The sequence below is a fragment of the Drosophila mojavensis genome, unplaced genomic scaffold (genome assembly GCF_018153725.1).
Source record: "Drosophila mojavensis isolate 15081-1352.22 unplaced genomic scaffold, ASM1815372v1 contig_36, whole genome shotgun sequence".
Taxonomy (NCBI): Eukaryota; Metazoa; Arthropoda; class Insecta; order Diptera; family Drosophilidae; genus Drosophila; species Drosophila mojavensis.
Genome location: NW_025318858.1, coordinates 13,982,304 through 14,009,091, shown reverse-complemented (window position 1 = coordinate 14,009,091; position 26,788 = coordinate 13,982,304). Strand labels below are relative to the sequence as shown.

Genomic DNA, 26,788 nt, shown 5'->3' with positions numbered 1-26,788 from the left:
AATAGGAGCATTTAATAATAAAACTATTTAGTCTATTTATTTATTCAAAACAAAAAATAAGAAAAACAACATCGCGTTATTTTTAAAATAAAAAATAAAATAAAATAAAAAAATTAATAAATGAGAAGAAATTCAATAAGATTTGCAGCCGTTTTTTGCTGTTTTTTTGCAGCTGTGCCGCATGCCAATGCCATGACCAATGACAATCAATTTCTGCTTAACACGCACTCGCCAGCAGCAACAACGGCAAACATCAAATGCACACACATTCAGAGCTCACATTGTAAGTATTTTACTCACAGACACACACACACACACAGAGTCGAAATTCATTCATAAATTCGCAAATGCCGCTCCAAAGTAAAATATGCAGAGCGAATTTCCCACAAGAGCGGCATTCAATTCAATTCGCATTCAATGCGAGCTTCGTGAGCATTTCAATCGTGGTGAATTTCAACAGCAACCCCCCATTGGATAATGCGCCTCACTCACACACTCGCTCCCACTCACACGCACGCAGCGAGCATTACAAATAAACCAAGAGTTAGAAAAAAAGGAAAACGTGAAGCGAGCGCCCTGCCAACAAAAAGCCAAATAAAATGTAGCCAGCAACAACAAAAATCACAGTTGTCTGATTCGCTCGCGACGCAACTGCCACCGGTAAAAGCCACCCTCCCCCCACACACGCCTCAGCCAGCCGAACAACACCCAAGCTGCTCGAGCCTCGAGTGCCGCCATACAGCGCAACCACGACGACAGCACGACGACGAGGACACAAACGATTTGCTGCCTCCCATTCACATGTCTTCGGCTCGCTGCCGCGCTGCTTCGTGCTTGACTCGTGTCGACTGTCAGTTTCAGTCTGACGACGACGTTCGTAGCGAGCGGTTGTGTTGCAGTCGAGTGTGTCCCGGCGCGAGGAACTAAACCGGAAATTCTCGAGTATTTCACGTTCGCAACAGTTTGTTGCATTGACAAAAACATGTCGAAAGATAAATGTGAATTATAACTGTTACGGTTGCAATGTGAACTGATAACGCTTGAGATTAAATCAAAAATAATAAAACGCGAACTCAATGAAAACATAAAAAATTTATGAGAATGTTCTTCAATTGCTGGCATAATTAATAAGTAATTAACAACAAGTTGCATAAATGCATTGCAACGGGGAACGAACGTAGCATACAACAACAAGTACTAATAGGAACAACAATCAAGTTTTGAGCACGCTAGCGTTTCGCTCGCGTGTTTAGACGCGCATCAGCTGCAGACGCGCGCGTTTTTTGCCGCTTGTTGGCAATTTAGTGGAGGCGAATGCTTTGCTGCGTGTTTACTGTAATTATATTTAAAAACTAGAAAGAAAGCAAGAAAGATGAAAAACTAAAGCCATGTTATTTATGTCCGTACTTACAGTTGGCCTAGCCACACCCACCCAAACACACACGCCACACACACACACACACATTCGCAGCCCAAGTAGCTGGAGACGGTCAGTAGTCACAATAGTCGCGCTCTTGTTGCTGTTTCGTGGCTGAACGCGTGTTTTTGATGTGTATATGAAATATGAAATTTGCCTATAAATGTGTCTGGCACTCTGGCCATGTTTATTGCCTGCCCCGGCACACACACTAGAGCTGACGCCTGTGTCATGTGCTGCATAGTTTTAGGCGTGCACAATTGCAATTGCATATTTCATGTTGGCTGCAATTTAAAGTTCATTGATATCCATAAACCGCACTCGCTAACGAAGCCGGCAAATGGCTAACGACATATCTCCAACAAAACATCACAGCCACACACACACACACACACACACACACGCAGACAGAGACAGAGCGAGAGGGGGCGAGAGAGAGAGAGAGAGAGAGACACTCTAATGTATTATACATGCTGCCACATTATTACAACATTTGTTGCAAAATATGTTTGGCATAGATTTTTTCGTTCGTTCGTTCGATTGGCCATTCCCTCTCGAACTTTGGGCCATGGGTCTCTGGCACTTTTTGTGTCATTTGCATTTTACATAAAACTTTGTCTGCATTCGATTGTTGTGTTTTTGTTGCTGCCAGTTGCTATCGAGTTGATTGCGATCGCATTTGATTTTCGAGGGTGTCGGCTGCAGCTCAGGTGTGAGGCCGTGCTGCAAAGGAAATGCGATTTCCCAAACACACAATACATTCGCCCCATTCGGGCCAACATGTGCAAATGCATAATTCAATTACAGCGAACCAACAAAACTCATTTCACTCAGCTCTGGCGCGTTGCATGGGCTGTTTACAAATAGATGTTATTTAGATTTATCGAAATTTTCATGGAAGATGTGAGTCGAAATGCTTGGAAAAATAAAATTAATCTGACGTTTGGGCTTATAGCTTTAGAGCGTGTAAATTCCATTCCAAGTATTGAATATATCTCGAAACCCTTAAAAATTGTAAAAACAATACATTCATTAGTGCTCATACTGAATATGATGTTGCTGCAATGAAAAACTGATTATGCTATTTTATATATATTTTTTATATATATTATATTTTTAAATATATTAAATATTTTTGTATATTTTATAATTGCGCTATATTTTTATATTTAATTTAATTTTAATTTTAATTTGTTATTTAGTAACTAATATTTTATAAATATGTTATATTATAATTTATATATATATATTTTTTAAAATTTTATATATGCATATACTTATATTAATATTTTATATCAATACTACATATATTAAATTATTTTTTGTATTTCGATTGGCGTTAATTTTCGATTTACTACTAATATAAGCAATAATAATAATATATAATAAATTTATATAAGGCCGACATTCTTTTCAAGTGGAAAATATGAAAGGCTAGTTAAAGTTTCATGCAATATACGCTACAAAGCTGTAAGACAATGAGCCCAAATATTACTAATTAATTAATTAAAAAATTAAGTTTAATTTTTTAAACAGGCACTATTATAATTATTCTGTAAACTCATTTGTGGGCCAAAATCTGATTGCTTTTATTATAAATATCCAAATTTTTTAAATTAAAATATAATATTTTATTTTTTGCATATCTTCATATTAACATTGTGCATGTGAGTTACTCAGGTTCTGGTTCTTCTCTCTTTCTCTATGCTTAATAGAAGAACAATTTTGCCATATTTGAAACGCGCTTTTAATTCAACCCATTATCCCAATAAATATTAGAGACTGAATTTAAGTTCTGCCAAAAAATACTTTGGCCTCTAGCACCTAAGATAGGAACAGCCTAGACAGTCTCCAGACTCTAATATAAATATGATATGATTCGAGTCTTGACTTAAGATATAGTATCTTGTGATATTTACAAGCTCAAAGTCATCTTCCCTGCGTTCCCCTATGTCCATTCTCTTTCATGGGCCTAATACTATATTGCATTAATTTGTTTATATAATAATTTTTCTAAAATATGGCAGGAGACTCATTTGCATAGAAATTCTAAAAACAGATTTAGTGATTTGAGCACGAATTAGTTTAGTCAGTAATGAACAGTAAACTGTGAGCCATTTGCTAAGCTAATGATTGTGAAGGACTAAACGACTCTCAGCTTGATGAATACGAATTATGTTTGCATGACTAAGTAATCAAATGAGCGTAGGGATTTTGCTGTTACATAAATCCCAGTGTGCACAAGTTGTTAACTTTAGATAAGGCCCATGCTGTTTTCGACTACATTCCATGATTCCATGAATTGTAATCAATTAAGTTTTGTTCTGCAATGGAATTTATAAACAGATTACCTTAAATTCAGAGCTGTAAATTGAACGAGAATTTCCAATTTTGATTCATAATATTTGCCTTGTGAGATACACTAAATACAAGTGACAGCCATTTGAGTAGAGGAAGCAGCAAATCATGCAACCAGATAGCAGACAACAACACACACACTCATGCACATATCGCATATATACATATGCATATCAACTGGCTCCAGCTCCATTACAGCGGCTGTTATACATTGAGACCCACGACAAGTCCGAGTTCGAGTTCGAATCCGAGTCCGAGTCCACGTCCTCAGTCGATATCAGTAAAAATTCGCTCCAGTATTTAGACAGAATGGCAAAAAGAAAGCTGCCCGACCTTCTTGCCCTGCTCGGTTCCTTCAGCTCCACCTTCGTCTCTTTAGTACTGAACGGACTCTTTGGCATGATGTGGCACAAAGTGCAGGCAACTCCCTTGGCTTATTATGCCACTTGCTGTCGTTGTTGTTGTTGTTGGCGTTGTTAATAACAAGCGATAATAATCAACTTCCGTGCTGAAGGCGCTTGTGTATGCGCGAGCGACAGAAGGAGAAAGACAGAAAGGGTAGACAGAGAGGGAGTGAGAGAGAAAGAGGAAGTGAGCAAAAAACGTTGCATACCTCAAGGCGCCAGCGGGCAGTAGAACATTTATTCCGAGCACACATACAGAGAGTGGGAGAGAGAGAGAGTGAGAGAGAGAGGGAGTGAGAGCAATGTATGCAAATTTTGATGAAAATGATTTTTGAAAAATGTCGAAGTTGCATCGCGATAAAAACGAAATATATCACGTGCTAATTAATGTGTGTACGAGTGTGTGTGTGTGCGTGTCTGTGTTTGTTGCAAATTGAAAATGTATGCAATAAGTTGTACTCAATTGAATATTTGGGGCATTCGCTTGAGGCAAGAGTGCGTGTGCGGTTCGTTTGCCCCATTTATGGAGCAGTTGGTATTTTTGTTCTTCTCTTTTTTTTTTTTTTTTTTTTTTGCTGCTGCTGCATAGCCTCAAGCGCGTTAATGCAAACACGCCTCAATATGACCTTGGGTGCTTTGTGTGCTAAATGACAACATCAGCAGTGGCAGCAACAACTACAACAGCAACAATAGCAACAAAAACAGCAACAGTTTCATCATTTTCTCTGGCAGTCACAATACTTGAACACACACAATTTGCACATCATTTAGCAGCTGATTATACAAATTGTACGGCATATAGCTGAGCTCTGCACGGCCGGTCTCTCGACTTTGCATGCTCGAAGCAATAAGCATAATATACGAGCGGCCGACCCACGGCCAGTGCGATATACAAAATTCCATGAGTAGCGCTTATTATGAGCCATAAATTTTGACCAAACAGAAAAATATTTGAATAAGCCAGAGAGCTGCGCGTGGTTTGGCCAGTCTGCTCATATAAAAAATAAAGACTGAATTTATTTTTGCCAAAATTGAAGCGTACAACTGACTTTTGCGGATTTTCTTTAAGCAAGCTAAGCTAGATATTTAGCTTTAAATATCGACAGTAATTTTATTTTATATGTAATTTTTTTAAATATTTATATTGTTTTTAAATTTCATAATTTTGTTTATAAGTAGTTATGAATTTGTATATAATTTATAGGGAAATATTTACAAATAAAACCAAAACTTAAATTAAAATAAATAAAAATATTGTCAAGAGGATTCATTAATTATTGAATTAGGTATTTTATTATTATTATTTATTTATATAATTAATTCTATATATTTTTTTAATTAGTTTAGTTTTGAGACAGCTGTGCACAGCCCATTCGTCCATTATAATTGAGATATTATTATTATGCATATTATAAATGTTACGGTTATTAAATATTTTTTCAAACTTAATTAGATACTTAAATATATCGTTGTAAGAATATTCTAAATTTCATAATGTAACTTTGAAAAATACATAGACTCTCACCGGATCTATCCTTGCAAAGGACTCTTGACTCTTTTCGCAAAATGTATTTCATTTGAGGCTTCCTGTTGCAAACATTCTATTAGTTGCCACAGAAGCAAACATATTTTATCAACGCAATTCAAAGTTTTCAAATTTTAAATTTTAATTTTTTAAGTTTATCTGGGGATCAGAACTTAAGCCACAATAACCGAAGGGACGCTATAAGCGGAGTCGTTATAGCCATATTATACTGTAATTCCTGCATAAGCTACTTTATATGTCTTCGAAAGTATTCAGTTGCTGTCGTTCTGTTGCCTTAATTCAATATGTTCATCAGATTCACTAGATATCTACACCAATCGTTTACAGCTAATTAGTTAATTATAAGACACTTTCATTATATCTACAGATAATTATAGGGTTTTACTACAGTCCATTCACTCGCTATCTATAGATAGAACCATTGCATGTGAAACGGCTTCAAAGCAGGAGCCGAAAAAACCCTTGGCTGGCATTAAAGTCAACTTTCTACTCGTAGGCCGCAACCGACAGAAACAATTTTAAAATGACATTTCATTAAAATTCTTAGTGTTGTCGTATATAACATACTTTTTTTTCCAGTCTTTGTTTTGTATTGATTTTCACCTGCAATTGAAAGCAAAGTTTCTCCTGCGTGTGCTTGTCCTTCGTTCACACTGCATGTCCTGAGGCCCGAGGACTCTGCTGACTGTCCTGAAAACTCGACTACTGAAGCTAAGGCAAGCCAAGGCAACGGCCAAGAGACCATACTAAAACTGTCTACTAAATAGGCCTAGCAATATTATTAATAATTTAGAGCTTGCGGCCCATGTCAGTTTAGTTGCATGGACAGGTGAGCTGGCTGGCAGGTGAGACAGCCGGGGTAGCCGTAGCCAGACTGATGCCTGGCTCATGCTAATACCCTCGCTATTAGCTGGAAGTATTGGCCATGTAAATCCCATTTGCCGAAGCCCTAGCAGGGCTCCGTGTGTCGCCTGCGATTCTGTTTGTTCAGCTAATTGGCATTGCGGCTCTCTTTTCCATTTTATTTTTTTCATTCATGTAACTGGAAATTAAACTTAATTCGAGGCAAATTGTCAATGTGCAAAGGAAAGGAAGAGCCGGTTCGAGCTGTTGCATAATACATTTCTCTGATTGAACATTGACATGCCATAAATTTAAATTAGAATTCAAAGCCAACTTTTATTCCACATTGAAATGTCATATTTATTTATTTGCTCACATAGATTTCTGTTTCGGACATTTGTTAGCTTGTTAAAAATGTTGCCCAAATAGAGAAATCAGTGAGTTTTTGTTTCACATTAGACTTCTGTCTAAATGCATCGTTGATTGAGTGACTTATCATCGCACAGACACTTGTCTTAAGCTATTCAACTGGAATTGCTTCTATGATATACGAGTTGAATAGAATTTGCAACTTAATACTATAACCTGATAAATTTATAATAAATTGAATCTTCAACAATCTGTCAGATTTTTGTTTCTGTGCAGTTAAAAGTTGTTAAATTCATATTTTTTAGAGACACAATTTTATATGTGACTAATAGGCTTTAGTATATACTAAACTGTTCTTATATTTGACTCTTCTGAAGGTTGTGTCCGTGCTAAGCTAAAATAACAAATTAAGTTATTTCTATCACGTTTTTATAGGATATTATGTATTATTTTATATTTAATATGATATGAATTTATATTAATTATATTTACATTACTTATATACATATATTTATTTTAATAATAATAAATCAAATATATGTATTTTATATCAATTATATTATTTATTATATATTATTTTATATGATATGAATTTATATTTACTATATTTACATTATTTATATATATATTTATTTTAATAATAATAAATCAAATAAAATATATATATTTTTAGTGGAAGTTTAATTGAACAAAAAATCATTTCTTAAGCCTATTTAAAAATCTGAAATATATTTCAGCTCCGCAAAGATTTTCTATGCACAGATCAGCTGCCATATCTACTCTTTCCTTTTTGTAAGCCCATATTAAAGATGGAATTATTGATTCTCACATAATGTAGTCCAATATGGATTTCAATATAGTTAACAGACAAATCACATTTCTTGCAGCTCTCTCTATATTGTATATGTTCAACTCTAAACAGCTAAAGATCAACTGCTCACTCTCAGACTCTCAGACTCTCTCTCTCTCTCTCTCTCTCTCTCTCTCTCTCTCTCATTCAGTTCAATTCAGATCAATCGAGTGGAGATGACATCAAATGGCAATGCCATCAAAACTTCTACTGAATATTATAATGCTATCTAAGGTATCTCGGAAAATTGAACGTGATTAAGTGCTATACTCCCATGCAACGGCATCCAATTACAGCTGCATTGCGTCAGGGCTATATCTATATGGCTAACATGTCACATGCACTCAGCTGCCTGACTAAGACTAGGTAATAGACACGGCGAAGGCAACTATAAAGCGCAACTATTTCCAGGCTCAGACGAACGGCGACTTCTATATAGAGTGCTGCACGATTTTATGCTTTATTTACGATCCATACGATGCAGTTAGGCAGCCCACACACACACACACACACACATTTGGACTATGCAGCACAAACGAAACATTTCATTTCCGTTCCATAAACAGTTTGGGCCCCATGGCTAAGGCAGAGGCCAAATGGAATGAAATGAGCAGAGGCAACAGGAATAAGCGGGAGGCCATCGAGGTCGAGCAACATGCAACACCTTCGCCAGATAGTTGCACGGGACGGAGTTAATTTCAAACAGCTGCTCGCCTATACAATTTACAGAGCCCGAACACGCAAAACTCTTTACTGCTGGCAGCTTCAAGTCCTCGACCAGAGCTGATAGTCGGCATATATTATAGTTAGGAGTTGGCAGGAGAATAACCGGGAATCGGAATACGAAAGGCGGAAGGCAGGCAACGGGTACCAATGGGCGCTTTAAACTTGAAACTTTTTAATTTAGCGCATTTTCGACGGCATTATTACGATTGTTTGCCCAGCCAGCAGACCAGTTTGGCCCAGCCTAGCCCGGCTCTGGTCTGCTTGGCCTTTGCCAGTGCCAGTGCCTGTGCCTGTGCCTGTGCCTTTGTTTTGGCGAGTTTCGATTCTATTTTCAAGCACTTGCTGTTGAACTTTTCGCTGTTTGCACGCATAAATAACAACAGCAAAACCGAAACTTTATGCCAATAGAGGCGCGCTAATGACTGCCAATTATCAGGTCGGAAATGTTTATAGAGAGCAGCCTAACAGCCTAGCCGGATGCCTAGGTCACTGAGCCTTACTCAACCCCCCCCTCGCCGGCCACTGCCAGAGTTCAAGTTTACAGTTTCGCATTCCGTTCAGTTACAGCTCTGACTAAACATGTGAGCTTTGCCTCAATTTTAAATAAAATCGAGTAACACGCACAACTACGAAATGCTCATCAAATACATCAAGAGACGTGCACCGGCCAATGCCTGGGCGCATGCCATAAATACCTTGGTGCTTCTCTCGCTTTTGTGCCAGATATGCGATACGCAGAGAGTCGACGTGCCAGCCGAAGTAATTGGTAAGTAAATTAAAAAAATGAAACAAAATATTATTGGGTTGAAACATTAAAATGCATATCAGAAATATTCAAAACTAAACTAAAAACTTTTTGAATATTTTTTATATGAAACATGAAAAAATGTTATCATAGCAATTCATGCTAAAATGCAAATCATAATAATCAAATAAGAATAATAATATTATATTAAACAATAAAAGATACATTTGTAAAACAGTATTTTATACATATATTTTATATGCAACATAAAAGTTTAAATATTTTATTAATTGATCAATTTAAGCATTTAGTATTTTATTTTATATGGAGACATGCCATTTATTTATTAGCTATTTTATTTATTATTATTATTATTATTATTATTTTCTTTTCATTTTGATTGCCTCTTCTTATTGCACTAATAATATGGATCTTTCGACTCTAGGGCAATTCTATCTACAAACACTTATACATTTTTCATTAGTAATAAAATCTGCATTCTAAAACTGAAGTAAAACACTTCTTCGTATTTTATTTATTTTCTTAACAAAATTTACCTACGAATCCCTTTCTCAATTACACCACCCGTTACTGGAAATAAATTCACTCAATAAGTAAATCAATTGACTAATTAATTCAATTAATGTAAGCCAGCCTTTTTATATGAAATATATGTAGGTAAATGTTCGTTAAAAAATATATAAATGTTTTCTAAATAACATAAAATAACAATAATATAAGATTAACAACTATTAATTAATTAATACACATATAAAATAATAGTAAATTGATGCACAGAAAATAAAAAAATAAAAAGAATTCACAGTTTAACACCATTCAATAGTTAAACAATGCAATATAATCCTCCAATAGAATGCGACAATTAATACCGCAATAAATATCTGAAATTCATACACTCAAATTAAAGTATACAAAATCCAAATAGGTGATATCAAAACAAAATGATATGATTCACATTAAATTGGCTTTGTTGGGCGTGTTCAATTGTCGTCTGTGTATTATTTTTTTCGATTTGCCAATTAACATAGATTCGTTGAGATTATTAATATGACAAAATGAATCCTCTGCTTTATTACAGTTGATCCCAAGTTCAGCTATCCCATTGCAAATGTGACAGCGCCGGTGGGACGTGACGCCTTCCTCACATGCGTCGTGCAGGACCTGGGACCGTATAAGGTACGAAACAGCTCCATCAAATCACAGATAACCCCCAATGCATACATATATATATATTTGGTATATATACCAATTCATAGCGCCCTCGGCATCTGCCCTCTCAGCTCAATTACACACTCAATAAGCAGCCACAGAAACCCAACCGTTCGCATTAATATTCATTAGCATTTTAGCTACAGCCAGACGGTCGTCGTATAATCTCAAAGACCAAATCTCAACACTCGGACTCTGACACCGACTCCGACACGGACACGGACTCGGACGCGAACAACCCAATTGAAGGGAATGGAAATGAAAGTGAAAATACAAAAGCAAAAAGAAAGAAAAACAAAACAAAACATAAATACAAATATGCAGAGCTTAGCAATAACAAAGCGAAAATCACATAAAAAGTAATTGAAATATGAATGCGAATGTGTTAAGCAGCGGAGCGGGGAGGCAGTCCAACTCGAGCACTGCTCTAAGGGGGGCTCAAGGCAATGATGGTTGTTTAGGGGTTCGACTCATGCTTCATCATTTCACCTGTCTCGCTCTCCATATCTGTGCCTCACTCTCTATGGCAGGGAATTGTGTGATGTCTCAAAAGCCAAAGGTAAAGCAGCACTGAAGCGCAAAGCTTTGTTCTATCAGCAACAACAACAATGTATAGCTCCCCTAATCCGACATCAATACCTCCATCCACATGCACAATTAAGCGTTATGCTGCTTAAAGATAATTGAGCAGGCACTTGGGTATAATTACTTATTATATGCTGACAGCATTTCGGTTATTTTCCAGAACCAAAAGTTAAATTTCATGCTGAATAATTTATTAGCCGTCGATATATACGTATATTATATCCATATATATCTATGTCAACTGAAATTGAAGTCGAAATTAACTAATATAACTTGACGTGTTAACATGTTCGCTCAGCTGAGCCCTCAAATTGTTTTCCGACTTCCGACACATTTACACATGCAAGCCCCTGTCTGTCTGTGTGTGTGTGCGTGTGTCTCTGAAAGGGTTATGGAATTTCTGGGAACCTGTGAACCTGACTGCCTATTAAATGCCCAATGTGTATATACCAAGGCTCAGATTGCATGCTGCGTGCTTTATCGCATAATAATTTACCCGCGTAATTGTACAATTACAAGAGTATGGGTGTGCATGTGTGTGTGTATGTGTGCGTGACAAGCTCAAGCAGCTAGCTAATATGACTCTTAAATATTTTGATATAATTCTTGGAATAGAATTTCATATAATTGTGGTTCAGTGCATGCCCATGATTTAATAGTACTAGAGGAACGTAAATTAGACAATTAATTGACGGTATACAACGTATTTTTAAATGCAATCAATTTAAATATATATTTAGAGTATAATAAAATGGGAGTACAAATAATACATAGAAAGGGGTATTTTTAGAGTGTTTATAAAAAGATATATAATATTTTAAGAAAGGAAGAATAACGGATTTAACAGTAATTTCAAAACTATCTAAATAGATTTTTAAAATCAAAGTAAAGCAACTTAACTAATTAAATTTGATTTTTTTTTTTTTTCGAAAAAAAAGAGAATTTGTTTATTTTATTTTTTAATTTGAGTTTATTAATTTAATATTATTTTAAAATTTTAATATAAGCTTAAATTAATGAGATATATCCTAAGACATTTGTAAAGCCCTGTAAGAGGAAATTCCTTTTTGTAAGCCGTCAAACCTAATTTGAGTGAGATTCGGCTCGAATCGAAATGCAAAAGAAAATAAAATCTTTTAAAATAAATGAAGTTTATTTTTATTTATATATTAACTTTATTTAATGTAATAAATTCTTGCAGCTTTCCATATAATTTCAAGAATTTAGACTTAACCTTAACCTTAACCTTCTTAACAACTATAAATTTAACAAAGAAAAAAAAACCAATGTTTAAATTACTTATACAATTAATATTTGTATTTCTTCTACTCTCGCAACAAATTGTAATATATAAAAAACAATAGTGAAATACTTTAAATAAATATGTTTATTTAACGCTATAGTTAAAATCAGTTTTAATGTATAATTTTTATTTAATTTCATTTAAGAAATAATAATTAAATCCATTAATAATATAAATTAAATTGTTAATTAATTAAATGTTATCTAAATATACAAATAAACATTTCTGAATATGATATTCCGTTTTATAAGCATTCCCTTCAAAAACCTGCTCTATGTCAATTCATGTCATATATTATGTCCACTCCCATATATGGCATATATGAAATATAATATCTTTGCATATAGACCAAACTTACCTCAAGCATTTTCTCCTTCACATACATAAGTAATATTTAACTGTCTGTTAAACGCCCACTTAAATAAAGCAATTATGTTGTTCTTCCCACACAGGTGGCATGGCTACGTGTCGATACGCAAACGATTTTGACGATACAGAATCATGTAATAACAAAAAATCAACGGATTGGCATTGCCAACTCGGAGCACAAGACTTGGACGATGCGCATCAGGGACATCAAGGAGTCCGACAGGGGCTGGTAGGTGTCGAATGGGCAGCCGAATTAAGCAGCTTAATAATTTGTATGCGATATTTATAGGTATATGTGCCAAATAAATACGGATCCGATGAAAAGCCAAATGGGCTACCTGGACGTTGTTGGTAAGTGAGCAGAGAAAGAAGTTTCCAGAAAAGAATGCAGAAAATGCAAAAAAAAAAAAGGAAACACTTTTGCCTTTTCCATTTCGTTTGGCAAACAATCATACGCCTCGTTGCCAGGGCGGCGCGCTATTGTTCGCACTCGGTTTTCAACGAATAAAAACTACGATAAAAATATAAATAAATATATATATATATATATATGTGTATAAGTATATATTCATATATACGAGTGCAGCAACGGTGCCAACAAAACGTTTCTGCTAGAGCGAAGCGGAGTGAGCTGCATGGTTTATGAAATTTCGCTGGCTAATACCAACGTGCGCCCGACCCGCCCCCCCTTACACGGTTTCTGGCTCAGCTCCCCTGCTTAAACATGTTTAACCGTCCACTGAACCGCACAAATTGTTGATTTTGAATTAAAACGGCGCCCGGTCCGAATGCGAAGCCAAGAAATGCGTCCGGCCTACGAAACGGCAGCTGCTGCCAGCTGGTTGTCCATTTGTGGTCTTCAAATGCATCCCCTCTTCCACATCCACATCCACGCCCACGCCCACGCCCTCTACACGTCCCACCTAGAACTAGCCACTCTGCAGCGAACTGGCTAAATACCTTTCGCTGGCAAATCTAAATCAACGCGCTAAATATTTTAGAGCCGCCGCGAAGCCCCGGGACTTGCGCTCTGCGCCCAACACGAAAAACTATAATCAACTGTGTGTATTTGCAGTGGATAATCAGCGCACCACAGCAACAGGAAAAGGAACGAGCACCGTTCCATAGGGGTCAGCGGCGGCGCGGGCGACTGTGGGTGCTGATGATTTTCGTGACCAAGTGCAGTTAAACAGCCGATGACAAACGGACGGACGGCAGCGGTCGCACTGCTTGCCAGCGACGTCCGTTTGAATGCCGTTTCCCAAACACACACATACATATATACGCATTCGTACACTCATACACACACACATACACACCCAGCCACACTCGCTGTCATACAAAAGCCATTCGACTCTCTGGTTGGAATTTTAAGCTGATGAACGCGCTGCAGCTCACAAATTTGTTCACACAATCATTTTTGCTTATTAAACAAACATTAAAAATGACAATTGACAATCAAGCAGGAGCATGGCAATCGGGCGTTAACGACTGCATAATACTCATTCATTGCCCAAATGCTTTCAAATTCATTTTCCGATTTGCCAAAATTTGTATAAATATATTTATACATAAATTATTTGTCTGCAAATCAGTTAAAGATGTCAATAGTAATTTAATCGTTTCATATTTATTGTATTCAATTGATTTTTATTTGTCAGCTCGTATATAAATGTATTCCTAAAATAAAAGATCAATATAATAATAATAAAAAAATAAAATTGGCATTCATTGATTAGGCATACTTGACTCATTTGGTCCTGGAATAGTTCATATTTGTTCATTGAGCCTGAAAAGTGAAAAAAAAATTATTTTATGTTCATTGAATTTTTTTTATTACACAGAACTATCATTAATTTTATTTAAATATTTTACTACAATTATTATATCTTCCCCAAACTGTGGAGCATAAAAATATAAAATAACAAATATAAATATAAATTATAAAATATAAAATATAAAATATAAATTATAAAATACAAAATACAAAATATAAAATGTAATATATATTTATAAGTAAATGTTGGCTCCTTGATTTTTTAAGAGAACTTATAAAAATTTTTTGTTAAACATTAATTAATTTTATGAATATACACTTTTGTATAGTTTATAGCACTTCAAACATTGCACATTATTTCGTACTTTTTCCCCACTCCACTCTCAGCCATATTCAATAAGTTCAGTTGAAATTCGTACAAATTGGGTTTCGCTACCAGCATTAATTAATATGTTAAATATGTTATATTATTTTCAACTTTCTGGTGCTTCAAGCATTGCATATTCCTTTGTATATTCTCCATTCGATTCTCAGTCAGTTGAGTTGTTACCCCTTGTATATGCATTGCAATTCTCTGTCCGTGCGACTGTTGCGCTACGTTGCTCAAAGCCAGTCCTATTGAATTTTGATCCCTGGTCATTCAAGCCCTTGCTCTACTCCTTGCTCTACCTCTAACCTTGGCCACTTAATGACCGTTCAGTGGTTAGCGCAGTTCCGAGCGCACAGTTGGATGCGTCAGAGTTTTATACTCTCTCCCAGTCACTCTCTCTCTCTCTCTCTCTCTCTCTTTCTGTCTCTCTCTGACTCTCTCGGTCTCCCCATATAACAAGCTGTTTGTCAACACCAGCACATTTTTTGGTCATTTACTGACCACATAATTGCGGCATATTATATCCCTATACAACAGGCGCCTATTCCCCCTGCACCCACTGCATGCCCTGCGCAGCCCTGTCCAGCCCTGCCTTCATTGTTCATTTCGCTTGCTCCAAACCGCCCCGCCCCTTGATATTTCAACGGCATTATTACGTTTTCCTGGTTCATAGGTTTTCCGCTGAGGTCGCAAACATTGCCCGCTGTGGTCGTGGTCATATTACGTGTATATATAATTTTTTTTCTGTTCTTTTTGTGCTGTTTTTCTACCTTTTTTTTTTGTGTGTGTGAAAAGTTTGTCCTTTTGAACAAAGGCGCAGACAAGGATGCATTTGTGCCGTGGCAAGGATATCTTTGGGGACGCATGAATATGAATCAGATTGCCAGCTGAGTGAAAAATGAGTGCAAATTATTTAAATGCAATTTAAAGAAAACATTTTTAAATACAATACGAATGCAGCTCATATTATATATGTTCCTCTCTCTCACTCTCTCTCTTTTCATGTATTATGTAATGGCATTCTTCTTCTTTTTTTTAAATATTTGTTATAAACATTATCTGCAACGTCGACCGTCTGGCGGCCTCGATTGGAATGCCAAACCCGATTGCTGCTGCTGCTGCTGCTGCTGCTGCTGCAGTACCGCCGGATATCCTAGATTATCCTACAAGCACGGACATGGTCGTACGGGAGGGCAGTAACGTGACGCTCAAATGCGCTGCTACCGGTTCACCAGAGCCGACAATTACATGGCGACGTGAAAGTGGAGTGCCCATTGAGCTGGCCAACGGCGAGGAGGGTAAGTCAGCAATGGGGCAAAGTTTTTGGGTTTGGAGTATCGCCATGGTCATATGCATGCATGACTCTCTCTCTCTCCCCCCGTCTCTCTCTACACACACACACAGTTGTATAATTATATATATATATGTGTGTGTGTGTGTGTGTGGGTGTATGTGTGAGTGGTAAGTACATTCTGCTGTTGCGCTGCCATCGCCATCGACTGCCGACTGCCGAATGCCGGCTGTGCTGCATGAGGTTCGCCCGCCAACATTTTGGAGTACTTTTACACAAAAAGGTAGCCAACGGCTGGGTTATGGCCCAGCAGACAAGTGCACAGCAGGCAGGCACTGGCGACGTGGCTACGTGGCCAAAGCACCTGAGCACCTGTTCCCAGCCAGTTTGCAAACCAGCATATTTTCGCGAGTGTCGATGTGTTGGTGTCGACGCGTAGCCGGCCACCAGCTTATGCCGATGATGACGTTTGATGGCTGCACTGACAGAATTAGCGAGTGGCCAGCGGGTCGAACCTACACATGTCCTAACCATTCCCATTCTAATTGGCCTTGAATGGGTCTCGTGTTTCCAAATTTAAGAACTCAATTGTTTGCCGATGATTTGATTAGGCGTCATTTAGTTGTTATGCAGCCCACTAAACCTTATGATGGTAGCTTAACTATACTAAAATTAGTTTAAATTGACAATAATTTGGCAAATATACGAATAGTCTCTATGTATTTATAAAGAAGCTCTAGAGTACAATGTTTTTATATGAAACAATGATTCTATGAATCGCACATGGGATAAAAAAAATGAAACAAATTTAAACATTCCAAAAATAGAAAGGGATAATATTCTGAATCAAATATTCATGAAAAGCTGAACATGACTTTACGTAATGCATTCATAATCATTTTTTATGTATGTTCTCTGCAATTAACTTCATGTAAAAATGTTTATTTTTGGTGTGAATATATTCATTACTTTTAAATTCACTGATATGACAAGCCACTCATTAGCTTTTTTCTCTGGGCATGAATGCGTCTAGCTTCATAGCTCTGAATAAAAATATGAATACACTATGTTGATTATATTCACTACGTTTTTTATTGGTGAATACATATTTTTCCTTGTGTGAATACACTCATTATCGTCTGCACTTAACAATGTATTGTTGAATATACTCATAAATACACTCATGTATATACTCAAGTATTCTGTCATTAATATATACTATATATAATATATAATATATATGACTATTGCACATGTAATGTATATTACCAATAGTCATAATTTCACTAAAAAAAAATAAAAAATAATAATAATAATCCATGAATACATTTATTTCTGAATTCATTTGAATTCATTTGAACAGGAATGCAAAATTTAAAAAAAAAAAATTTTTTCCTAGATATTTTATATTCATGATGAGTGGTGACTGCGTTCTTATCAGATATAAATGTTTGACTATAGCATTTCTTAGCAAATACTTCTGAGTCCAAACGAACTCATTGAAATGCATCTCGTATTATTCTTGCAATATTCACAACACTCATTCTTAGGTCTCTTGTTATTCACAGACTATCAGACATGAATAAACATGTTTATCATTTGCATCTTGATGTTCCCTTCATCTGCTGTCGCACTGTCAATGCATTTCTGCTTGAATTAGCTGGCAAGCATTATCTAAGCTCTTAAGCTGCTAACTCATTAAGGCAAGCATATCATATGGGATTATTAATTTCGCTCAGTGTAGTCCATTGCATGAGCTATGCCACATAAACAGGTCGAGCCCCATCAAAGACCCACACGAAAGGCCGATATCAAAGGCTCCATAGCACAAAAAAAAGTGTAGAGCCACGGAATGTAAAAACAAAAAAGTTAAAAATAAAAAAAAAGCGGTCAAAAAATCAGCATTAATAGAACAAAAGTTGGCAAAATGACCTTTTCACCAGAGCTTAAATGTCTGCTACCCTATTGAGGGCTGTCCAGTTGTGCCATTGAAGTGCCCGCCATGCTTTTTATAATCTGCTCTAGATGATTGTGTGCTGATGTTTATTCATTATATATCTACATATAGAAGCTTAACGTGTACGTGTGGCTCAAAAAGGGTTGTTTGAATATTTAAAATTATGGTTTTAAAATTTGTAGAAATTCAATTAATTTTATATTTTATAAAAAAAATAAAAAAAAGTGGAGTAAAAATGTAGCGAATTTTTAAACAAGATGTCTAAATGATCTTCCGCTTTATATTTGTCGAAACAAGTGATTTTATAAGAGTATCAGAAAAGGATATACTTAATAGGTGTAAAAACAGATGAAAACATATTTCAGGATAAAGTATTCAAATTTAAACAATTATTAAAACCCATAAAGTAACAATATTAGCAGATCCCATTTTTAAAGGAATGTCAAGTGTAAAATATAAAGAAAAATAAATTATTTATTTCAAATATAATTTTTATTCGAGCTTGTCGTAAGTAAAATTAAAAAAATAAAATAAAATAAAATAAATATAAGTCATATTAAAAAAAAAAAGGAAATATAAGTAAAATTAAAAAATAAAACAAAATAAAATAAATGTTATTATTCAAGAAGAAATTTTAATGAAAAATTATCCCTGCCTTCAGCAGTTTATGAATTTTTAAGCGTATTTTGAGTGCGGTTTTCTGTTGAAAGCAATAACGAAGTTCTTTTTGTTTTCAAATTGCCTGCATCGTTAGCGGGGTAAAAGTTTCGTTTTTCATTTGAAATTTGATTATTTGGTTTGGTTGCTCAAATGAAATCGTGGCGCCCGACTGTAGTTTTTCCAATTTCGTATATTTTTATGCTGTTTTAGCGTGGCACGACTTTGCTGTTCATTTCAACAAAATTACACGTTTTTTCGTGGCTATTACGGTTAATGACCGCACAAAATGTGTGGCTAATAAGCAATGCGATGGCTCTATGCTCGCATTAAAGACGAACTCCGAAACGACTGCCGGTGACCTGTGACCTGAGTGAAATCAATAAATGAAATATCAGCTTATTAGCCGTAGGAGTATTTCCCGCTATCCGCTACCCACCTCATGCATAACTATATCAAGCGCAAACTAGCCAACACTTCCGCTTCCGTTGCACCCAAACACACACACACACACACACACACACACACAGACACAAAGATAGAGGGCATAACCATATCATCATCATGATGCACTTGCAGTCTGGGCTGCTACCGGCTTAGCCAACCAACTACTATGCAATTTATATAATAAAAACCGAGTTCGACTCTCAAAACAGGATATTTGCGTAAAGCTCACAGCCAGCCCATCTAATTCCCTCATGCCAGGCGTCGTCGTCCTTTGTGTAGGCCACTTCGCAATCGGGGTGCCCAGCATCATAAAAGTCGCTAAAAGTTTGCGCTTTTGTATGCAACTTTTGTTGTGCAAAATAAACTGAATGGCCAACTACTAGTTGGGCGTACCCCAAATGCATAAAAGAGCTTAGCAAAATGTAATAACTATCATTACATGGCTAAACAGTTTGTGTAGCTACATTCAGTAGACACATTTCCCGTTACAGCTGCTGTAATTGCATGGAAAGGATTATTTGCGACAAGACAAGTCTGACAGATAACTGTTGTTCAGCGTACTAAATGGAATCACTTTGGAATAGTATTTCGATTAATTAAAGTGTTTTAGAGAGCATATTAATTAGCATTATCAAATCATAAATTATATTATAATAATTGTAAAAAAATTATACTTATTTCATGTGTTATTATTATATTTTATTTTATGTTAAAATGTTATGTTATATTAAAAAAAAAAACAAAAAACAAAAAGCAACAAAAATATTTTTAAATAATTCGAAAAAATTAAAATTAAAATTACAAAAAAAAATGTATGGTATAATATGTATATACTGAGCAACAATTTATTCATTTAAGAGTCAAAAGTAAATTTAAAATAAACAGTAGGAAAATTATGACTATTATTAGTATATAATTTATTATTTATTAAGTCAAAATTTAATTATTTAAACTATTATATATCATATTAATAATAAATATTTGCTATTTTGATCGCATAATTTATTATTATTGATTTTTTCACTAATTTATTATTCTTGTATTTTATTATTTTATATTAATGTAACTGGAGCTTTATATAATTTGATTATGTGTTATTATACTATATATTTTTAAGACTTATTTAAATGAAATTATATATATAATTAATATATAATTAATTCAGCAAGTATGAAGTATTATAGGAATTTGTGATGAAAGTAGAATGAAATGTATTATTACGGTTGAGACTAAAGAAAAGGATCCAATGATTATGGCATTTAATACAATAATGTAAAATTCGCAAAAAGAGAATCGATAGAGAAAAAGAGCGAGAGAGAATAATAAAACAATCGAAAATATAATTAAATTACATAAAATTAATTATAATTTCGTTAATTTCGCTTATTTCCTATAAATAGTGGCCAGCATTGAAGGCACTGATCTGATCATACCTCAAGTGAAGCGTCAGCATATGGGCGCCTATCTATGCATTGCCTCGAATGGAGTGCCGCCCTCTGTAAGCAAGAGGATAACTCTCGTAGTGCATTGTAAGTACATAAATATACCAATTAATAATAGATGAATAATAGATTACAAAGCAAACGAATAGGTTGTTCATTATTTAAATTATATATTATCTCATTTCAGTTCCTCCCATGATCAGTGTGCAGAATCAATTAATAGGCGCCGTGGAAGGTAAAGGAGTTACACTGGAATGCCAATCGGAAGCCTATCCCAAGTCCATCAACTACTGGACACGTGAACGTGGAGAAATTGTGCCACCAGGTAAATGAATCACCTAGGATATAAACCAAAAATATAGTAAACTACCAATAATATTCCTGTTAGAGCTTTGCCACTTTTTATGGATTTGTAAAAACTAAAAATTACTAACTGATTTTGGTATAATATACCAATACAATTAAAGTCAACCAAGTGACGTGTATTTGAAATATCAAATATAGTTTTCAACGATATTTCAGCTGGAAACCAGCTGGCTGACATTTTACTGTCAAATATGCAAATGAAAATTATCATTAAGCAATTCATAATCCGCGACAAACGCATTACCAGGCGACAGCCCATTCATGTGTTTGTGTATATGTGTGCGTGTGTCTGCTATAGAGTCCCAATGGATAACGACCCTTAACAGGCTAATGCTAACCCAAACCGAATTACCAGCTAGCTGATGACCGTTGAGTGCAGAGCTCGCGCGAAAAAACTTTTTAATTAGCTGATTTAGTAATACGAGTGCGAATTACATTTGAAACCAACCCACACACATAGAGCCCGGATAGAGGATTCCCAGCCAAACCAGACCTAATGACGTTTGCCAGCCACACTTCAGCGGTTTCTCTGTCTGGGACATGTGTGTCTGTCCGCTGAAGCTGAGTGTCGGCCACTGCAGCATCGAGAAGAGCCATTAATGACTTGTACCTTGGATGCATTCTAAAACGGGTATATAGGCTTATGGCAATGTGTGATATGGGCAGAAGAAAGTAGTCGAGAAACCGTTTATATATATTTTTCTAAGTATTACAACTTCTAGATCTGTTTGTGTATCCAACCAAATCTTGGAGAGTAGAAATGAATTTCATATGAAACTCGACTTAGATATTTCTATAAATTTTTCTTAGCGTAAACTTACATTCATATACGTAGAACCCATTAAAAATGGGAATGTTGTTATTACAGTATTTAAATCATTGTTTCATATATATATTGAAGGATTGAATAAATTGCGAAACTAGATACTCGCTCAGGCTATATTAGTTAGTGACGTCCAAAGATTTGCTATCGTCAGGACTAGAACCAGGAAAAGACTTAGACGTCAATACTGTGAAGACAAACTGAGCCAACTGAGCCACCAACTGTGAAGACAAACTAAGCAGGCTCTTGGACTTGAAATCCATCAAATATACCCTTTAACCATCTGTGACATTTTCATCCTAAACCCTCTATTCTCTTAAGCTAGATTTTCGTTATTTTTTATTTTTCAGAGTCTTACAAAATATATTGATTTAATTTCTCTTTACGTTAAAGGCAAAGCCCTAAGCCGCTAATGTTTATTAAAAATTTATAAAAATATATGTATATATATAAATAAACATTAAAAAAAAAGAATATAAAATAAAATAAATAAATAAATAAATGTATTCTTCCTACTCATACAGTCCACAGTATCTGTCAGTCAGTCATTCCCCACCAGCTTATTCTCAATTGTTTCATTCAACATTTACCATTTTGCCATAAATGTAAATAAATAAATTTCATTTGCACTTTGTTTCTGGCCTATCTCTTAACTGCCAAGACCAACGCCCCCTTGACCCCCTTATCAGCTGCCACATGGCCATTCACTTCGGTTCATGCATTAATTTTCCAGTCCAGCTCTACTGTCAAAGCCAGTTTGCACACTTTACCTACTTTCGGGCAGTGCGAGTGACATGCTTTTAATTATTGCATTTCATAAATTTTCAATTATATATTAATTAGTTGATTATTTTTTCTGAATTATGCAAATGATTTTTGCAGGCGGCAAATATTCGGCAAATGTGACAGAAATCGCCGCCTATCGCAGCTCCATGAAACTGCACATCAATCCCCTCTCACAGGCCGAGTTCGGAGCGTATCGCTGTGTGGCCAAGAACTCGCTGGGCGATACAGATGGCACCATCAAGCTGTACAGTGAGTAGCAATCGAATGCCTTGTTTATAATGAAGTTACGTTAGAGACGCGTATGAATCTCCCACAGGAATTCCACCAAATGCCGTCAACTATGTGGAGAACTTTGAGGCGAGACACAAAGGTGAGTGAAAAGAGCTAGTCATGGGTCTGAGAGAGTGAGGAGAGAATGTTATAGAAATATAAAATATTAAAAAAAAAAAAAAAAAAATAGATTGGCGTTTAAATTCTCAATCATAGCAGACACAAGAGCTAGAAATTTGATTACAAAGTTGAGATGGGGCTGAAAGAACTTTCGATTAACGAGTTGAAGGTCGATTATATATTGAAGATGAATACATCAATATTAAAAAATTTTCTAAGGCATCAAAAGTTAAAAATTAGTTTAGCTTGAGCTCTAGGAATAGCTTTAAAAAATTGAAAAAAAAAAAAAAAAACATTATACAAGACTACAGATTTAATCCTCGATCATATATAGAACATAGATATATTAAGATTTAATTCTCGATAATATATAGAACATAAATACATTCCCAACTTAGACACAAGCTATAGTTGTAGCTCCTTAGTTTTCTAGAACCATACAACTCTAGCTCCACAGCTTTAACGGTTTCAACCCAGCCAGATCTCAACACAAGCACAAACCTCGCGGTCTTGTAGAAGCCAAAGCATAGCTGAGTTCAAGGGTGAAAGATGGCGCGTGAAAAGCGAGATTTAATAGCCACTCGGCATAAATTTAAGATGAGCGGCAAATATTTCACTTTGCATGGCTGGGATCACACACACACAAACACACACAAACAAACGTAGAAAAAGGAAAATAGAAACAAACCTGGTAGCTGGAAGCAAAAAAGCATAAATAATTCATTTGGCATGCAAATCCGTTTCAAATCGTCAACGCCACAGAAACAGGTGATGGGAGACTGTAACTGGATTTTTTTGAGGGACGGACTGGGGGTGGGGCCAGTAAGAAATGCAAATGGAAATTGGGAATGGAAAAGCAACAAAGTTTACCACAAGTCTACAAGTTTTATAAATATGCATTAAGTACAGATACTTTTGAAAGCCGTCATAAAAATGAACTAAAACGCAATTCCAATATTTCACTTCCCCCCTTACCCACCATAAAAAAAAACTAGGAAAAAAGCGCACGAAAAGCTCCGAAATGTATCATTCGTCCAGGGCGCAGGAGCACAGCGGCGAGGACACTGAGAATCCCGGTAAGCGAAAAGGTAAGCCAAGTCAATGTGCTCATCTCTTGGGCTGCCCTAGGTGTGGGTGTGGCTGTGGCTGTGGCTGTGGTTGTGGCTGTCTCTCTGTGTGTGTGTGGGTGTGTGTGCATCGCGGCGATTAGGGTTACGGGCCATATTTCAAGCATTTATGCTCCACTGGCCACGCCCACACTGGCAAACAATCCACGTGCCCCTGCCCTGCCCTTGCCCCTGCCAGCTGCGGCTTAACAGGCCACTTGAGACGGGACAAAATACCATAAAAAAAGGTAACTCTGGGACATTGTGAGCTGTTTAACAGATTTTCACACTAATTTGCAAGCCGCAAGACCAACAATAAAAAAAAAAATCGAAATCAGACCACCAAATTTAAGGCAGTGGGAAAAGGTTGTGCAAATAAGTGGAAAGAACTAGGAAGAGAGAGAGAGAGGGAGAGAAAATGCTGCACAGGTAAAACTTTTGCCCTGCATAATTGTATATCAATAAACACGCTCGGCTTGGCTTTCGGGCAATTTAATGATTTGTAAATACTTGGCCACAATCAAATAAATTCTATTGTGGGCCAACTGAAGGCAGTTAAATGTGGCTTAAGTGCTTCAAGTTTTTGGTGTATTTCTGCCTCCTGCACGTCATCAAGTCTACATTTCTATTTTGCTATTTTTATAGCCTAATTGAGCGATGTTGAATTGCAAAAGTTGAGAAGTTAAATTAAATGTGAATTCATTTTACGTTAAGGTGCGGCCCGGATATTTTTGGTGAAAAGCGAAGGCCAATTTCAGGGACTTTTCTTTTGGGTTTGTCAAGTCTGTCTGATTCTCTGATAAATGGATGTACTTGCTTCAGCTCAGTGGCAGCAAAGTGTTGGCATATGTCAGTTAACGAAGTCATGAAATCACAAAATCACCGCGCAGCTAATCACTTGAACGCAGCCAGCCAAAGCCCACAGAACATCACTCGACAAGCTTAGCCAATTTCCGCTGTTAACCCGGCAGGGCCATTAACGTTTCTCCACTCTTCCACATGAACCCCGCCCCACCCCGCTCGCTCCTGCGGTCGCCAGCCGATTTGAGTCTCAGTGCCGAGGGTATTGACAACATGTATGGAGCATCGGCAGCTGTGTCCCAACACCCCAGACACACTGGACAGACGCTGAGCTGGCTGTGCCCCGCGATGCTGTTGCTGCTGCGCTTGATGTGGCGGCAAGCGCTGACATTGACGAGGCAACTGCGAAAAAATCAACTGGCATTGTTGCCACAAACACTGACACATGTTTGACACAGACGCGAATCGCTAACACAGATTAGGCAACAGCAGCAGCAGCATTCGAAGCAGGATGAACTGGAGTTCAAGCTGAAGCTGAAGCTGGAGCTGAATTTGGATTTGGAGTTGCGATGATGCGGTGTCTGGCTTGATTGAGTTTGTCAATTGGCCAAAAGCTGGTGCCCTGATTTATGGCGCGTGGCTTGGTTAAAGTTAAAGCTGATATAAACATATATCATAAAAAAATAATAATACAAATAAGAGTTGTAGCTACTATATAGATATAAATACTAAGTCAATCAGGCTTCCTAACTCCCCATACGCGTGCATGTTTAAGCTGTTGAATTTTAGCATAAGTTTAGCTTAAATTGAGCAAAATGTAATATACACGAAACAAATAATGTATACATAATATATTGTAATAATACTAATATAGAATATGGCACATGTACATAAAGGTACAGCAAACAGATTGTCGAATTAAGAGTTCGTTTGTATTGTAAATTTATTAAGAGACTGTATGTGTGCAAAGTAAAATTTAAACGCGGCTAAATTGAATGCAAAACTCAAAGTATTCAAATAAACTAGCTTCTAAGCCAACTCTCGAAACGGGCTGAGCAGAATATCATATGCAATTAAATACAAATAATCAAGCGAAAAAAAACAACAAGTTGACATGAAATAAACAAAAAAACCATATATATATATATATATATATTAATATTATATATCTACTTAGTACTACAGCCCATTGAGAATAATATCAATAGTAGATATTTGGTTAATTTCATTAATTTATTCTCTTCAGCTTCCCGGCTCAAAATCCGTTCCACCTGAAAAATTAAAATTACAAAAATAAATAAAGAAAGAAAAATAAAAGCAAATATACCACATACATATCATTTATAGTTAATAAAAAAAAATTATATATATATATATATATATATATAACGCGTTAATTATTTGTTCGGCAAACAATATAATATTTCAATTATATTTACAGTCTTTAAAAAACAAATAACTGAGTTAATATTGTAATATACGTAGTATATTAAAGGCACAAGCGAAAATCTCTTTAAACGAAAAATTGCAGCACAGCTTAAATTAATTAAAATATAACCGCTATAAAAGTATATATTTATTACAGAAGAAAAAAAAGTGCTTTATAAAAAGCAAATAAAACGAGTTGAGCAAATTTATATATATTTAAATATCTATGTATGGTAAAGCTACTCCAATGTATATGTAAATTTAAGCAACACATGTAAATGGCAAATCGACAGGAATATTTATAAAATAAACAACAAGAAATAAACTTTAAAGAGTTAAGCGAAAAATGTGTGTGTTTTTCTTTTTTTATTTATTTATTTATTTTTATGTTTATTTTGTTTG

The 26,788-nt window shown here is 35.8% G+C and overlaps 1 protein-coding gene across 4 annotated transcripts; it reads left to right on the top strand.

Moving 5' to 3' along the window:
• The first annotated feature begins 856 nt into the window (after window positions 1-856).
• On the top strand, window positions 857-26,291 carry LOC6576763 (limbic system-associated membrane protein). 4 transcript variants are annotated; one of them, XM_015165351.3, is made up of 12 exons: window positions 857-1,131; window positions 9,075-9,279; window positions 10,358-10,455; window positions 12,829-12,974; window positions 13,035-13,096; window positions 16,032-16,190; window positions 20,645-20,773; window positions 20,874-21,011; window positions 22,758-22,910; window positions 22,978-23,031; window positions 24,047-24,127; window positions 25,197-26,291. In XM_015165351.3, exons 2-12 carry the CDS (start codon window positions 9,147-9,149, stop codon window positions 25,409-25,411), a joined length of 1,368 nt encoding a protein of 455 aa, XP_015020837.1. In that variant the 5' UTR covers window positions 857-1,131; window positions 9,075-9,146; the 3' UTR covers window positions 25,412-26,291. The 4 variants fall into 4 exon arrangements, with proteins under 4 accessions (XP_015020837.1, XP_015020842.1, XP_015020839.1 ...); XM_015165356.3 differs by having other exon boundaries at window positions 858-1,131; window positions 9,081-9,279; window positions 24,047-24,139; window positions 25,197-26,290; XM_015165353.3 differs by having other exon boundaries at window positions 858-1,131; window positions 24,047-24,139; window positions 25,197-26,290.
• Window positions 26,292-26,788: the final 497 nt, after the last annotated feature.

Coding starts and splice junctions, on each gene's coding strand:
- LOC6576763 (XM_015165356.3), top strand. CDS start 9,147: ATGCTCATCAAATACATCAAGAGACGTGCACCGGCCAATGCCTGGGCG. Junction 10,456..12,828: donor AGGACCTGGGACCGTATAAG/GTACGAAACAGC, acceptor CTTCCCACACAG/GTGGCATGGCTACGTGTCGA. Junction 16,191..20,644: donor GCTGGCCAACGGCGAGGAGG/GTAAGTCAGCAA, acceptor TCCTATAAATAG/TGGCCAGCATTGAAGGCACT.